At 54.0% G+C, this 14,196-nt stretch overlaps 2 protein-coding genes and 1 pseudogene across 3 annotated transcripts; 2 read left to right on the top strand and 1 right to left on the bottom strand.

Moving 5' to 3' along the window:
* Positions 1–1,350: 1,350 nt before the first annotated feature.
* LOC119331529 lies at positions 1,351–2,230 on the top strand. The gene has a single exon (XM_037604696.1). The coding sequence runs from the start codon at positions 1,428–1,430 to the stop codon at positions 1,956–1,958; it is 531 nt and encodes a 176-aa protein (XP_037460593.1). The 5' UTR covers positions 1,351–1,427; the 3' UTR covers positions 1,959–2,230.
* A 153-nt stretch (positions 2,231–2,383) lies between these two features.
* Positions 2,384–4,354, top strand: LOC119331528 (annotated as a pseudogene).
* LOC119331527 (ATPase family AAA domain-containing protein 1-like) lies at positions 4,270–14,190 on the bottom strand. Of its 2 annotated transcripts, XM_037604694.1 has the most exons (6): positions 13,920–14,190; positions 13,508–13,808; positions 13,233–13,391; positions 5,030–5,325; positions 4,693–4,830; positions 4,270–4,572 (listed from the first exon to the last, which is right to left on the bottom strand). In XM_037604694.1, the coding sequence occupies exons 1-6, from the start codon at positions 14,118–14,120 to the stop codon at positions 4,546–4,548; spliced, it is 1,122 nt and encodes a 373-aa protein (XP_037460591.1). In that variant the 5' UTR covers positions 14,121–14,190; the 3' UTR covers positions 4,270–4,545. The 2 variants fall into 2 exon arrangements, with proteins under 2 accessions (XP_037460591.1, XP_037460590.1); XM_037604693.1 differs by having other exon boundaries at positions 4,270–4,830.
* Positions 14,191–14,196: the final 6 nt, after the last annotated feature.

Here is a 14,196-nt window from a genome sequence, read left to right as displayed (position 1 = left end):
TGCTTCTTCTCCGGCAAGGTGAGGACGGGGTGTCGACCCGTTGGCTGGGCAGTTGAGGTAGTTGCCAGTCTGCCCGGGTGCAAGCCTTGGCTCTAACACGCGGCGCTTGCGGAGTTTCTTCTATAAAAAAGGCCAACGAGGGTTAGCCCTTGGGTTGATCTAACTTTTTTTCTTCTTCGACGAGGTTGCTTCTTTTCTATCGAGGTCCGACCTCCCCATCTTGCGCCCCGCGATAGAAGAAAAAAGGTGACTAACATAACAAAAAATATCGTACCTGAAACGTAGCACGCCGGTTCTGTCCCCCCGTTCAAAATGCAGCATGGGTGGCATGCGAGAGCTCACCGGAACGAACACCCTTCCTGTTTCCTGGCCCCGGGCAGGCCGGAATCGCTTTACACCGCGGAGAATCAATGGGCGGTCCGGCGGGACCTGTAGTTTCCGTGGGCTATCTCTTCTCCTCTGCCCGCGCAGCCGGACACAACAAGCAAGTCATAAAGCGGGCTAATTGGTCCAGTCCAGTGCCGTAGCTGTCGCGCAACTTGCGTGGAAAAGGCCCAGGATAAGCTGACGAGCCCACGAAACAACGAACATAAAATAAATCCCCGGCGCGCAAATTATCGCGGAAGTTAAAGGACGCATGAGGGAGTTTCTGTGTGCAGTTTCAGCACACGCGTGTGGACTAGATAATGACTGTGTGGACGAAAACTGATTCGCCCACACAGCGCAGCTGTCAACCACGCCCCGCTGATCATATGAGCGAGCGCTCTAACGCCCACACAACATGCTATGCCTACGTGGTTCTGAAATTTCAACATGTTTCTTTAAGATTCGTGCAGAGGACGTGGGCATAGCCCAGTGGTTGGGGGCGCATGATTGTAAACCTAACGACCAGAGTTCGATCCACGTCGGGGACGAATTTCTGGAATTCTCATGAGGGATGCTTCTTCTATATCAATAAATCCGTGGGTGCTAGTGTCCATGGAGTTTCATTTTTTTTTTCTTTAAGATTCGTGCAAAACATAACAAACGGAGATCAAAACGTGTGGATGAAGTGCAGATATGTCACATGTATGGGTGTTATCATTTGAGAATAAATATGCTTGTACTTTAGAAGTAGGCAGTCACATTTGGTTGGTCTTACCGATGAAGATCACTGAAGTTTAATAAAGTTAGAGAGATTTCGGAAAAAATAATCCCCGGTGTCTTTTCCCGCTCTGGCCCACGCCGGCCACTTGCTCTTGCTGCGTGGCCGTGGCCACGTCGCCGGGTGCGCCCGGTTCACCGTCCGTCCGCCGTGCGCGCGTGCGTCCACGTCGCCCAACCAAACGCCAAACCCAACCCAATCCGAGAACGGGGCGCAGATCAGCCAGCGTAAGCATAAGCCACCGCCGCCACTCGTTCGGTCGCTCCGTTCCACACCCGGCGCCATGGACGCGGCCGTGTCCCTGCACCACCACGGGGCGCTCCCCGCCGCCGCCGCCTCCCTCCAGCCCCACCACCACCACCGCGCGCTCCACCTCAGGCACCCGCGTCACTCCTCCTCCATCTCCGCGCGCCTGACCGTGACCGCGCCGCCCCGGCGCTCCTCCTCGTCATCGTCGGTCTCCGCCGCCCCGCCGGCGCGCCAGGCGCGTGCAAGCACCAGCACCATCACCAGCAGCCGCGCCGCCACGGGCTACGCGGCCGCGCTGGCCGACGCGTCGCTCCGCGCGGGCACGCTGCCCGGGGCCGCCCGCCACGCGCGCGCCCTGCTCCGGCGCCTCCAGGAGCCTCCCCGCGGGCAGCGCCTGGAGGAGCCCGACGCGCGGGTGGGCGCGCTGGTGCGGCTGCTCGTCGGCAAGGGCAGGGCCGGCATGGTCGCCGACGTCTTGGCCGAGTTCGCCGCCCTCTGCGACCACCTGCTCGCCCCGCCGCCGTCCTCGACCTCCAGCAAGCGCGCCCACGCCCACGCCCACTAGCGCCTGATGCACGTACGTGCCATGCTAGCTTTTCGGTTTGCACTTGAGGAGTACGTAGCGCCGGCCCAACTGCTTGCTACAGCACTAGTCTATATTTTTATGATTGTATGATTAACTGTGAGCACTATCCATGCGCGTACGCACAGCATCACAAGTCTTCTGTCCCAACTGCTCGCCACCATGATCATATTTTGTAGTCCATGGAACCCAGATGTTTCTAGCCTTGTTTCTTCGCCATTCAACCGCTTGAAACTAAAACAATCCATTATTGAGAGGTGCCCCGCGAAACATTACAGATGCATAGTGACAATCCTGACATGTCCCCAATGTAATAAATACTCGAGCTGTCGCGTAGAAGAGACCAGTTAACTGAAAGGCTTAAGTAAGAGCTGAGGCTTACGCAATAATCGATCGGCAGCCTGAAATAAGACGTAAGCATAGCAGTTGAGGAAGGGTTGGCATGGCATGAAGTTGAATTAATCACACCATGCAGTGGAAGTCCATCTCCGTCGATGGGTCGCTCGGGCCGACCAATGAACGTGGACGAGTGACTAGGTTAGGCACCGCGTGACACACGAGGCCGTGACATCCGGCGACGTCGATCCTGGTGATTGTATATATGACTTGCACGCTAATCCTCAACTGCCGTGCCGTGGATCTATATATTCTGTAGCCACATGTTGACATGTGACGGTACTGTTTTTGTTTTCACCGTCGAATTCTTCTGTGTCAAAGGATGATGAACACATAGGGTTGGAATGGAGTGGACACGCACGGATGGACTTATGTGGGTTTCGAATATATGGATGAATGGATGAATGATCATGCATGACGATCGGCTTTCTGCCTAATCAACTTTGTGGAGGAAGGAATACTTACTGAAAGAAAGAGGAATGATGGAGCTACGTACTACTGTACGTACTGGACGCGTCCTGCGTACTCTACAATGAGTGCCGAAAGAGAAAGGCGCCGGCGGCAGGCAGGCAGGCAGGCGGTACGTACCCGGCTACCTGTACGTAAGCAGTTGGACATCACTACTGGCTATAATGAACCAAGAACAACACTTTGATCTTGCAGTTGTAGAATTGGCAGGATAGCTAATAAAATAGAACGGGAAAAATTGGCAAAAAAATTCAATCAAATACTAGCAGCGCCTCCATCACTATAGTGGCCTTTCAAGTTTCAACCACTCTCTCGCTCCCCTATGTGGCTATGTCACCCACATATTTATATACACGCAGAGACGACATACGCGCATGAGCTAGCCAGTGTCCGTCTGATACAGGCCGCCATATATAGGTGCAGCCGAGCTAGCCAGCCGCCGGAGTTTGAGTTCAGACCGATCGCCGGAGGCAGCCCGATGGAGGAGGACTACGTGTTCAAGGTGGTGGTGACCGGCGACTCGGGGGTGGGCAAGACGCAGCTGCTGGGGCGACTTCTGCCTCGACTCCAAGTCCACCATCGGCATCGAGTTCCAGACGCGCGCCGCCGACATCGCCGGCCGCCGCGTCAAGGCCCAGATATGGGACACCGCCGGCCAGGAGCGCTACCGGGCCGTCACCAGCGCCTACTACCGGGGCGCGCTGGGCGCCATGCTCGTCTACGACGTCACGCGCCGGGACTCCTTCGCCCACGCCGCGCGCTGGGTCGCCGAGCTCCGCGCCCACGCCGACAAGTCCATCGTCGTCGCGCTCGTCGGCAACAAGGCCGACCTCGCCGCCGTCCCAGGGCGTCGGGAGGTGGAGGCCGACGAGGCCGAGGCCTTCGCCGAGGAGCAGGGGCTCTTCTTCTACGAGGCGTCCGCGCTCAGCGGCGACAACGTCGAGGCCGCCTTCCTCGGCCTGCTCGAGGAGATCCACGCCGCCGTGTCCAGGAAGCCGCTGGAGGCGGCCAGAGGCAACGGTGACGGCGACGACGACGTCCTGGTGCTCAAGGGCATTTCTCTGTCGCAGGAGCTGTCCATGATGGAAACCAGCGCCATGAAGACACCAAGCAGGTGCTCTTCATGCTCGACGTGATACGAATACGATACGATGCCATATGATGTATTCAGCGATTAATTAATTCTTGGCTGGAAATACAAGCGTCTCAAATCGTTCATGAAACCAGCGCCGTGAAGACACCAATCGCGCAGCTCATGGCTGACAGATTCAGCATCTCTTGCTGAAAATACAAGCGTCACTGATCGTTTATGTTATTGATGCTGGCTTCATCCGAGGCGAAAGCGAAGAATCAAAACAGAGACAGGGTTGTAAATAATGTTCAGATGATATGAAAAGAACGAATGGTATGATTGAACCATGGAATGGAATGGTGATGGAAGGGCACATTTCTTCAGTATGTATAGGAGTCTGTCTACCCTACAATAGTCAAGTTCCAAAACGAAAATTACAAGATGAGCAGACCAGAACAAGTGTTCCACAGAACTATTAGGATTCTGATTTTTCCACACAGAGAACGATGGGACTCAAAACATCAGTGCGGGGCTTTGCCAGCTGCAATAAACTTCAAAAACCAGAGAGCGGCCCCACCACGCTAACCGACCGAACCAATACATATGCTGAATCTAGGTAGGTAATGCCAGCGCTTACTCCACTGCGGATTTTTCAGAGATCTAGCAAAAGGAAAACCTTCTGTTTTTAGATTAAGGTGAAGACGGCTCCTGCGGTTCCGACTGACTGTTCTGAACTATTCGAGACATCAGCTTAGATATCTCAAAGATTGCGCTCTGTACCTGGTCATCTTCAGGATCCGACGGCCGGATCCACTCAGGCGACTGGAGACCTGACGCCGCACTGCTTGCGGCCTTCTTTCCCTTTCTAGATGTTGACAAAGCTTTCTCCAGGTCCGATTGCCTCAAGGGTCTTGGACTCTGAGGCGGCAGTTACAAGCAAAAAGGTCAGAACCAACGAATGCATAATGAGGAACTTACGTTAACAGTTAATAGCTTTATGGTCCTATTTCGCTATCCAGACATAAATGCAGGTTTCCCAAACAAAAGGGAACTTCCCTGATAGGGTAGAATACCAAAGGGAAGTTAATTCACTGTAGAGAAAGTACTGAATACTCACATTTGCTCTTGTCCCATCTTTCTCGCTGTTCAAAATCTCCCTGATAGGATAGAATGCAGCCTGCTTGCACAGTTCTAGGATGTCTGACCCAGTAAAGCCCTCACATAAACTGGCAATGTAATCGTAATCAATGTTAGACTCGATATTTTCTCCCTTCAATATAACCTCAAGTATCTTGCTTCTTTCACTGCGAGAAGGAACCCCAATTTCAAATATCTGCGTGAAGCGCCTGAGGATGGCCTCATCTAGCTCAGAAGGTCTGTTTGTAGCAGCAAGCACCATCACACGAGCATTCTCTACACAACCATAATAATTGTCAGGAGATATTACTTCATATGGAAGTTTCTATTGTAACTTGCACATTCATTATTTACAGATGTATCATAGGCCAAGCAAATCTCATGTGGGTAACCAACTGGGCATCAGAACAAATCTGCTTGATCATTCATTCTCCAGGAAAAAAAAAACTATCTCATGTCCACCTTAGAGATCAAAAGTTTAGACGTATAACCATGACCACTTATTATCATATCATTTTATCTTCTGTTAAGATTGCAACATCCTTTCTGCATTTGATATTCCGAAATAAAAAGGATATTTACTAACTTAAAATTGCTGTACTACTACAGCTTAAAGTTAGCATCACAGATCACATACAAGCATGATACATGAACACCTGAAGTTCACATAAATAACACTAACCACATAAAAGCAACAAAAAAATTTACATGTACACAAAGGTAGATTCTGAGTGTCAGTTTTGCGTTAGGTTGTTCGTCTGATTGCTGTACATTAGTTGCCCCATGTTTGTTAAAAGCACCTCACCTCATATGACTAGCAACAACAAGTGTATCATGAAGTAAACTACTAACAGACTCCAGTCTGCTCATTTCATTCTTACAGAAATACCTTTGTGACATAAAATGTCATACTATCTAATTTTAACTTGAGATTTCTAAACCAAGGTGTAAGGTCAAGGGAGAGTACTCTGAACAAAATGGCATGGTTGAAAACATTTTCACTCAAATAAAACAATAATCCAGGTGTCATACAAATTATATGATCATGAGAATATCGTTGGCACTAAAAACCGAAACCAGTAGATTCCTAAGCAAGACAAAAGTAGGCAGTAAACCAAGTATTTATTTAGCGTAATTACATGAACAACACTTCTGTGAAGTCAATTTCCCATAAACTTGGACATGAAAGTTGTTGTATTTACTGCTAGTACTCCCTCCGATCCATATTAATTGACGCTGCTTTAGTACAGCTTTGTACAGTACTAAAATTTGTACTAAGGCAACATCAATTAGTATGGATCAGAGGGAGTACATTGATGGATAAGTCTGTGTACTAGGGTCCTTGTGGGGCTGCAGCACATGGTCCTTGTGGCAGTTAGGAGGATAAAGTCCTGGACCATCAAGGACTGGCTGTTAGGATAGAGTTCTGTTCTTGACCATCAAGGACTGTCAGTTAGCATCTTAGACTGGCATCTTAGCAGCATCTTAGCATATGCCTTGGCTGGCTAGCAGCCTATAAATATGTATCCCCAACCCCTCAGGTTGGCATGGCATTGTGTGAGAAATAAACCAACGAAAATTGTCCCAACTCTCCTAGTGTCATCCACAACTATCAATGCTCAGGCTGAAAGGTCTAACAAGTGGTATCAGAGCCTCGTTAACCTGCACCCTGAGCATTTCCTGTGAGCAGCCCAAGTCGGTAGCAGCAGCTGCTCCGTCTGCCTCTGGTTACCTTCCTCCCTCCGGACTGTCGAGCAGCAGCTCGTCTTCATCAGCCTCCTCTTCACGCAACAGCCCCCCTGCAGCGAGCCATGTCTGCAGGTCGCTCTCAGCACACGGCTACCTCGAGCATGCGGCGCCGGCAAGAGGCCGAGCGCGCCGTGGCAGAGGAGCGTGAGCGAGCGGCTGCTGCGGCGGCAAGAGTGTCGAGGCTGGCTGCAGCGGAGCTGGCAGCAGCCAGAGCGGAGGTAGAAGCAGCCAGGGCGGAGGTAGAAGCAGCAGCAGCAGCAGAAGCAGCCCGTGAGGCTACGGCGGATGCCAAGGCACTCCCCGGCAGCTCCAGCAGCTCCGCGCCTGCGGACGACGGCGCCGACGCAGATCGCGCCAAAGTGGCGCAGGAGCGGATGGCGCAGTGGGCAGCCGAGCACGCCCGCGCTCCAGGTGGAGGCGCGCACCGCGACGGCGGCTGCAACGACCAGGACCGCGGCCTCTACGAGGTCCGGACTGTGGTCAGGGATGTTGGTTCCAGTGTTGGGTGGCCTACCCTCACTAAAACCAACTACGTCGAGTGGGCCGGGATCATGAAGGTCAGGCTCCAGGTGCGGCGCATGTGGGAGGCAGTCCAGGACAGCAACGTCGACCACCTAGAGGATCGACGGGCACTGGACGGCCTCATCGCCGCAGTCCCGCCCGAGATGCAGTTCTCGCTTTCCAACAAGCGGACTGCCAAGGAGGCTTGGGACGCCATCGCCGCAGCACGCATCGGCAGCGACCGTGCTCGCAAGTCCACCCTGCAGGCACTTCGTAAGGAGTGGGAGAACCTGGGCTTCAAGCCAGGTGAGGACGTTGATGACTTTGCTCTCCGTCTCAACACTCTGCTGCAGAAGATGGTGAAGTTTGGCGATGCCACCTACACCGAGGAGAGAGCTGTCGAGAAGCTTTTTCGGTGCATTCCCGAGAAGTACAAGCAGATGGCTCGCTCGATCGAGTCGTTGCTGGACCTCTCCACGATGACGATCGAGGAGGCGATAGGTCGACTCAAGGTCGTCGACACCGACGAGCCACAGCCCCCCTCGGGGCCCGTCACCACCGGCGGGAAGCTGCTCCTAACTCGGGAGCAGTGGGATCCCAGCCTTGGTGACAAGAAGAAGGGGGAGCCTTCCTCCTCGACGGGCGGCCGCAAGCGTGGCAAGCAGCGTAAGGCGCGAAGAGGCCCCCCGGGCAGGGCACAAGGACGTGCCGAAGGTGACGCCCGCGGAGGCGCCAAGGACGGCGCCGCTGGCAAGCCCAGGCCGGCACAAGACAACAGTTGCCACAACTGTGGCCGGTTTGGCCATTGGGCCAATGAGTGTCGGCAACCATGACAAGGCCAGGCTCACGTCGCACAGGCGAAGGAGGAGGAGACGGCTCTGTTCATGGCGCATGCAAGCATTGAGCTACCCTCGGCGACTCCAGTCGCAAAGGCTTTCATCCACCTCGATGAGCCAAAAGCACACGCTCTTCTCGGTGATGGCTCCGGGAAGGACAAGGCTACGGGGTGGTGCCTCGACACCGGCGCCACCCACCACATGACCGGTCGAAGGGAATTCTTCGCCGAGCTCGACTCCGATGCGCGAGGCTCCGTCAAGTTCGGGGATGCCTCCGCTGTGGAGATAAAGGGCGTCGGCTCCGTCATCTTCACCACCAAGATGGGAGAGCACCGGCTCTACATCCCCGCGCTAAGGAATTCCATCATCAGCTTGGGACAGCTGGATGAGAACGGCTCACGCGTGCTGATTGAGCATGGGGTCCTACGCATCTGGGATCGCCAGCGTCGCCTTCTCGCCAAGGTGCCCAGAGGTGAAAATCGACTCTACGTCCTTGATGTGCAGGTGGCACAACCGGTCTGTCTCGCTGTCCGTCGAGACGACGAGGCGTGGCAGTGGCATGAGCGCTTTGGGCACCTTCACTTTGAGGCCCTGAAGCGTCTAAGTGCCAAGGAGATGGTGCGAGGCCTGCCATGCCTCGACCATGTGGAGCAGTTCTGCGACATCTGCGTACTGACAAAGCAGAGACGACTCCCCTTTCCCCAACAGGCGAGTTTTCGGGCTAAGGAGAAGCTGGAGCTCGTGCACGGAGACCTGTGCGGCCCGGTGACGCCAGCCACACCAGGAGGTCGACGCTACTTCCTGCTGCTCGTCGACGATCTCTCCCGCTACATGTGGGTGATGATCCTCGGCAGTAAGGGAGAAGCGGCGGACGCCATCAGGCGCGCGCAGGTTGGTGTGGAGGCGGAGAGCGGCCGCAAATTGCGCGTGTTGCGCACTGACAACGGCGGCGAGTTCACGGCGGCTGAATTCGCGTCGTACTGCGCCGATGAGGGCATCCAGCGCCACTACTCCGCGCCGTACAGCCCACAGCAAAACGGCGTCGTCGAGCGGCGCAACCAGACGGTTGTGGGGATGGCTCGGGCTCTCCTCAAGCAGAGAGGGATGCCGGCTGTCTTCTGGGGAGAGGCGGTGCTAACGGCCGTCTACATCCTCAACCGCTCTCCTACTAAGGCACTCGACGGCAGAACTCCGTACGAGGCCTGGCATGGGCGGAAGCCGGCGGTCTCTCATTTGCGGGTCTTTGGCTGCCTTGCGTTCGCCAAGGAGCTCGGCCACATCGGCAAGCTCGACGACAGGAGCACTCCGGGAGTCTTCATCGGCTACGCGGAGGGCTCAAAGGCCTACCGCATCCTCGACCCAAAGACACAACGTGTGCGCACAGCGCGAGACGTCGTGTTCAACGAAGGGCGAGGGTGGCAATGGGACAAGGCGGTGGACGACGGCTCGACGCCGACGTATGACGACTTCATTGTCGAGTACGCTCACTTCAAGGAAGCTGGGGGAGCAAGCAGCTCCTCTTCACCGGGCACGTCTACCCCGGCCCCCAAAACTACATCGACTCCGGCGCCTGCTACACCGACGACACCACAACCAGCGACGCCGCATACTCCAGCCCCGGCGGTCGCCACTCCGGGCTCGTCTTCATCAGCACCAGCTCACGCAGAGCACAACCCGATGAAGTTCACTTCCCCGCTCACTCACGACGAGGAGCGGGTCGACGCATGGTATGGAGGCGAACCGCTGCGGTACCGTACGATGGATAATGTGCTCGGCGACCAGCCGGTGCCAGGACTGGTGCCACGTGACCTGGAGGCGCAGCTACAGCTCGTGTGTGAAGACGGCGAACCACGGTCCTTTGCAGAGGCCGAGAGAGACACGGCATGGCGCGCCGCGATGAAGTTGGAGATGGATGCGGTCGAGCAAAACCGCACCTGGGAGCTTGCTGATCTCCCTCGAGGTCACCGCGCAATCACCCTTAAGTGGGTGTTCAAGCTGAAGAGGGATGGAGTCGGCGCCATCATCAAGCACAAGGCTCGTTTGGTGGCCCGAGGCTTCTTGCAGCAGGAAGGAGTCGACTTCGACGACGCTTTCGCTCCCGTGGCACGGATGGAGTCCGTGCGACTTCTCCTTGCGCTGGCTGCCCAGGAGGGCTGGCGTGTCCACCACATGGACGTTAAGTCAGCGTTCCTCAATGGCGACTTGAAGGAGGAAGTCTACGTGCATCAGCCACCGGGGTTTACGATTCCCGGCCAGGAGGGCAAGGTGCTCCGCCTGCGCAAGGCTCTCTATGGCCTGCGGCAGGCACCCAGGGCGTGGAACGCCAAGCTGGACTCCACGCTGAAGAAGATGGGTTTCGAGCAGAGCCCGCATGAGGCTGCCGTCTACCGACGGGGGAGTGGAGGAAATGCCCTGCTGGTGGGCGTCTACGTTGACGACCTGGTGATCACCGGCACCAAAGATGCAGAGGTGGCGGCGTTCAAGGAAGACATGAAGGCCACGTTCCAGATGAGTGACCTGGGGCTCCTCTCCTTCTATCTAGGGATTGAGGTGCACCAGGACCACTCCGGGATCGCGCTTCGACAGTCCGCCTACGCCAAGCGCATCGTTGAGCTAGCTGGGCTCACCGACTGCCATCCAGCTCTCACTCTGATGGAGGAGAGGCTGAAACTAAGTCGCGACAGCACGACGGAGGAAGTGGATGCTACGCAGTACCGACGCCTTGTGGGGAGCCTTCGCTACCTCACTCACACACGGCCGGACTTGGCATTCTCCGTCGGCTATGTCAGTCGGTTCATGGAGCGACCAACGTCGGAACACCAGCAGGCAGTGAAGAGGATCGTCCGCTACATAGCAGGGACCCTCGACCACGGCCTCCATTACCCTAGGTGCCCTGGGGCGGCACACTTCGTCGGGTACAGCGACAGCGACCACGCCGGCGACATCGACACCAGCAAGAGCACGAGCGGGATCCTCCTCTTCCTCGGCAAGTGTCTCGTGAGCTGGCAATCAGTCAAGCAGCAGGTGGTGGCCCTGTCCAGCTGTGAGGCTGAGTACATAGCGGCCTCCACCGCCTGTACTCAGGCGCTCTGGCTTGCTCGACTGCTTGGTGATCTTCTCGTTCAAGACACCAGAACGGTGCAGCTCCTGGTGGACAGCAAGTCCGCCCTGGCCCTGGCAAAGAACCCCGTGTTCCACAAACGGAGCAAGCACATCCGACTGAGGTATCACTTCATCCGCAGCTGTGTGGAAGAAGGGAGCATCGAGGCGAGCTACATCAACACCAAGGATCAGCTCGCAGACCTGCTCACCAAGCCCCTTGGGAGGGTCAAGTTCCTCGAACTTTGCTCCAGGATTGGGATGATTCAACTCTCCCACAAGACGACGTACAAGACTTAGGGGGAGAATGATGGATAAGTCTGTGTACTAGGGTCCTTGTGGGGCTGCAGCACATGGTCCTTGTGGCAGTTAGGAGGATAAAGTCCTGGACCATCAAGGACTGGCTGTTAGGATAGAGTTCTGTTCTTGACCATCAAGGACTGTCAGTTAGCATCTTAGACTCGCATCTTAGACTAGCATCTTAGACTGGCATCTTAGCAGCATCTTAGCATATGCCTTGGCTGGCTAGCAGCCTATAAATATGTATCCCCAACCCCTCAGGTTGGCATGGCATTGTGTGAGAAATAAACCAACGAAAATTGTCCCAACTCTCCTAGTGTCATCCACAACTATCAATGCTCAGGCTGAAAGGTCTAACATACATTTGTTAGGCTTAGCTGAACAGAACAAAGAATTAAATTACCATGTAAATTATTAACACAAACAAAAAAAATGCATGGTTTAAATGACCAAAAAATGAATTTTGTTGATACATGCTTTTATGGGATGAAATCATGTAAGATCATCAAATTGACATGTATTGGACTGAGGTCAAGCGGATATATGTAAATTTTTACATACTTCCTAAAAATACGAGAATGAAAATTGTTTACGTAGTGTGAACATATAGAGAAAATGTTTTTTTCGCCAGCATGGTTCTAATGGGGTAATGTATATTTGATAAAGATGAAATCATGTAAATCCTCGACCGACTATTGAGTTCAACGGAACATTGAAGTAAATTGTATATAAATCCTAACAATCCAAAGTAAACTGTATATAAATCCTAATAATCCAAAGTAAGATGTCTGTAAGGTGCAAATTATCAGGAGTACCTTTTGTTAATGGACTATACTCTATGGTGTGACAGGACAAATGTGCAACACGCGCTGGATGTAACACGCATCAGCTATACGTCATCGACTCATCATCGAGCGTGTGCGTGCACGGCCGATCACGTGCGGACTGTGTCGCGCCATAGGACTTGGTTGCACAAGTCAGCGCGTTATAATTGTCGTTCGTTAATACATACATTTATAGTGCAATTTTGATGACATTACTTTTCAGTACAGACCAATATGTAAAGTCCTCGGATAGTGGCATATGTCTAATTGTTATCTGCATGCAGACTGCTACTCTAGGCCACAATACTACTCCCTCCATTCCAAAATTATTGTTCAAGGGATGGTTCTAATGGGGTGATATACTTGATAGAGATGAAATCATGTAAATCATCGGCTGACTATCGAGTTCAGGGGAACATTGAAGTAAATTGTATATAAATCCTAATGATCCAAAATAACAGATGTCTGTAAGTTGCAAATTATCAGGAGTACATTTTGTTAATGGGCTGCTCTATGGCCTGACAGGACAAAACGTGTGACACGTGCTGGATGCAACACACATGAGCTATGTGTCATCGATTCATCATTGAGCGTGCGCGCGCACGGCCGATCACATGGTTGCGCACGTCAGCGCGTTATGATTGTCATTTGTTAATACATACTTTTATAGTGCAATTTTGACGACATTACTTTTCAGTACAGATCAATATGTTAAAGTCCTTGGATAGTGGTACGTGTCTAATTGTTATCTGCATGCAGACTGCTACTCTAAGAGGCCAAGATACTACGTACTACTTTACAACGTTGTTCGTAGATATGAGCCTGTATTATAAATATATAGTATGTTATGAAAGCAACAAGGGAGAGTGCTCACGATCGGTGGTGAAACCGTCCCATAGAGACATGAACTCTGTCTTCATATTAGTCAAAGCTTCATGGTCTGTGTTCCGGCGCTGTCCCAAGAAACTATCAACCTCGTCGATGAAGATAATGGCGGGCTGGAGCTTGTTGGCGAGACTAAACACGGCAGACACTGGCACAGAGTTACACAAAATGAGCGTCTTTACAACAGATATATACACAGAGCAAAGGTTAGAAGCAGGAAGGATCAATTCCAGCAAACAGGGCACAATCTTGGAGGTGGCTTACCGAGCTTCTGGGCGTCGCCGAACCACTTGCTCATGAGATTGGATATCCTGACGTTGATGAAGACGGCGCCCGACTCCTTGGCGATGGCCTTGGCCAGCATGGTCTTGCCGGTCCCGGGCGGGCCGTAGAGGAGCACCCCCTTCTGCGGGCTGAGGAGCTTGCCGTAGACGAAGAGCTCCGGGCGGCGCAGGGGCAGGATGACGAGCTCGTAGAGCGCCTGCTTGACCTCGTCGAGGCCGCCGACGGACTCGAACTCGACGTCGATCTCGTCGGGGTTGATGACGTCGCACGCAATCACATCCTGCGAGCAATCCGGGGATTAAATTCGGGCGCGCGTGCGCGTGCGAGGCGGCGAACCCTGGACTGGACTGGATTGGGTTGGATTGGAATGGGTGGAGGGCGGTGATACTACCTCGTAGGGGGTGGTGGAGATGAGGGGCCTGCCGAGGCGCTTGGCGATCTCCTTCTTGTGCTGGAGCGCCTTCTTGGAGGACTCGCGGTTGGGGTCGAGCTGGCGGAGGCCGGCGAAGAGGACGAGGCAGCTGAGCGCCGCGCTCGCCGCGTACAGCACCAGCTCCTGCACGAACCGCGACGAGGAGTCCGTCGACCTCATCGCCGCCGCCGGACGTCGATCCCCGCGCCGCTCTCCGCCCGTCGTTGCTTGCGGGGGAAGGGAAAGGGGAGGGGGG

This window comes from Triticum dicoccoides, chromosome 7A (assembly GCF_002162155.2).
Source record: "Triticum dicoccoides isolate Atlit2015 ecotype Zavitan chromosome 7A, WEW_v2.0, whole genome shotgun sequence".
NCBI lineage: Eukaryota > Viridiplantae > Streptophyta > Magnoliopsida > Poales > Poaceae > Triticum > Triticum dicoccoides.
Note: the sequence above shows the minus strand (reverse complement) of the source record. Positions and strands in the feature narration are given on the sequence as shown.

What these genes read in the sequence shown, in the direction of transcription:
- LOC119331529 (XM_037604696.1), top strand. Translation starts at nt 1,428, where the DNA reads ATGGACGCGGCCGTGTCCCTGCACCACCACGGGGCGCTCCCCGCCGCC.
- LOC119331527 (XM_037604693.1), bottom strand. Translation starts at nt 14,120, where the DNA reads ATGAGGTCGACGGACTCCTCGTCGCGGTTCGTGCAGGAGCTGGTGCTG. An exon ending in TCTCCACCACCCCCTACGAG is followed by an intron (nt 13,809 to 13,919) that starts GTAGTATCACCG and finishes GATTGCTCGCAG; the next exon opens with GATGTGATTGCGTGCGACGT. An exon ending in GGACGGTTTCACCACCGATC is followed by an intron (nt 5,326 to 13,232) that starts GTGAGCACTCTC and finishes ATGGTTGTGTAG; the next exon opens with AGAATGCTCGTGTGATGGTG.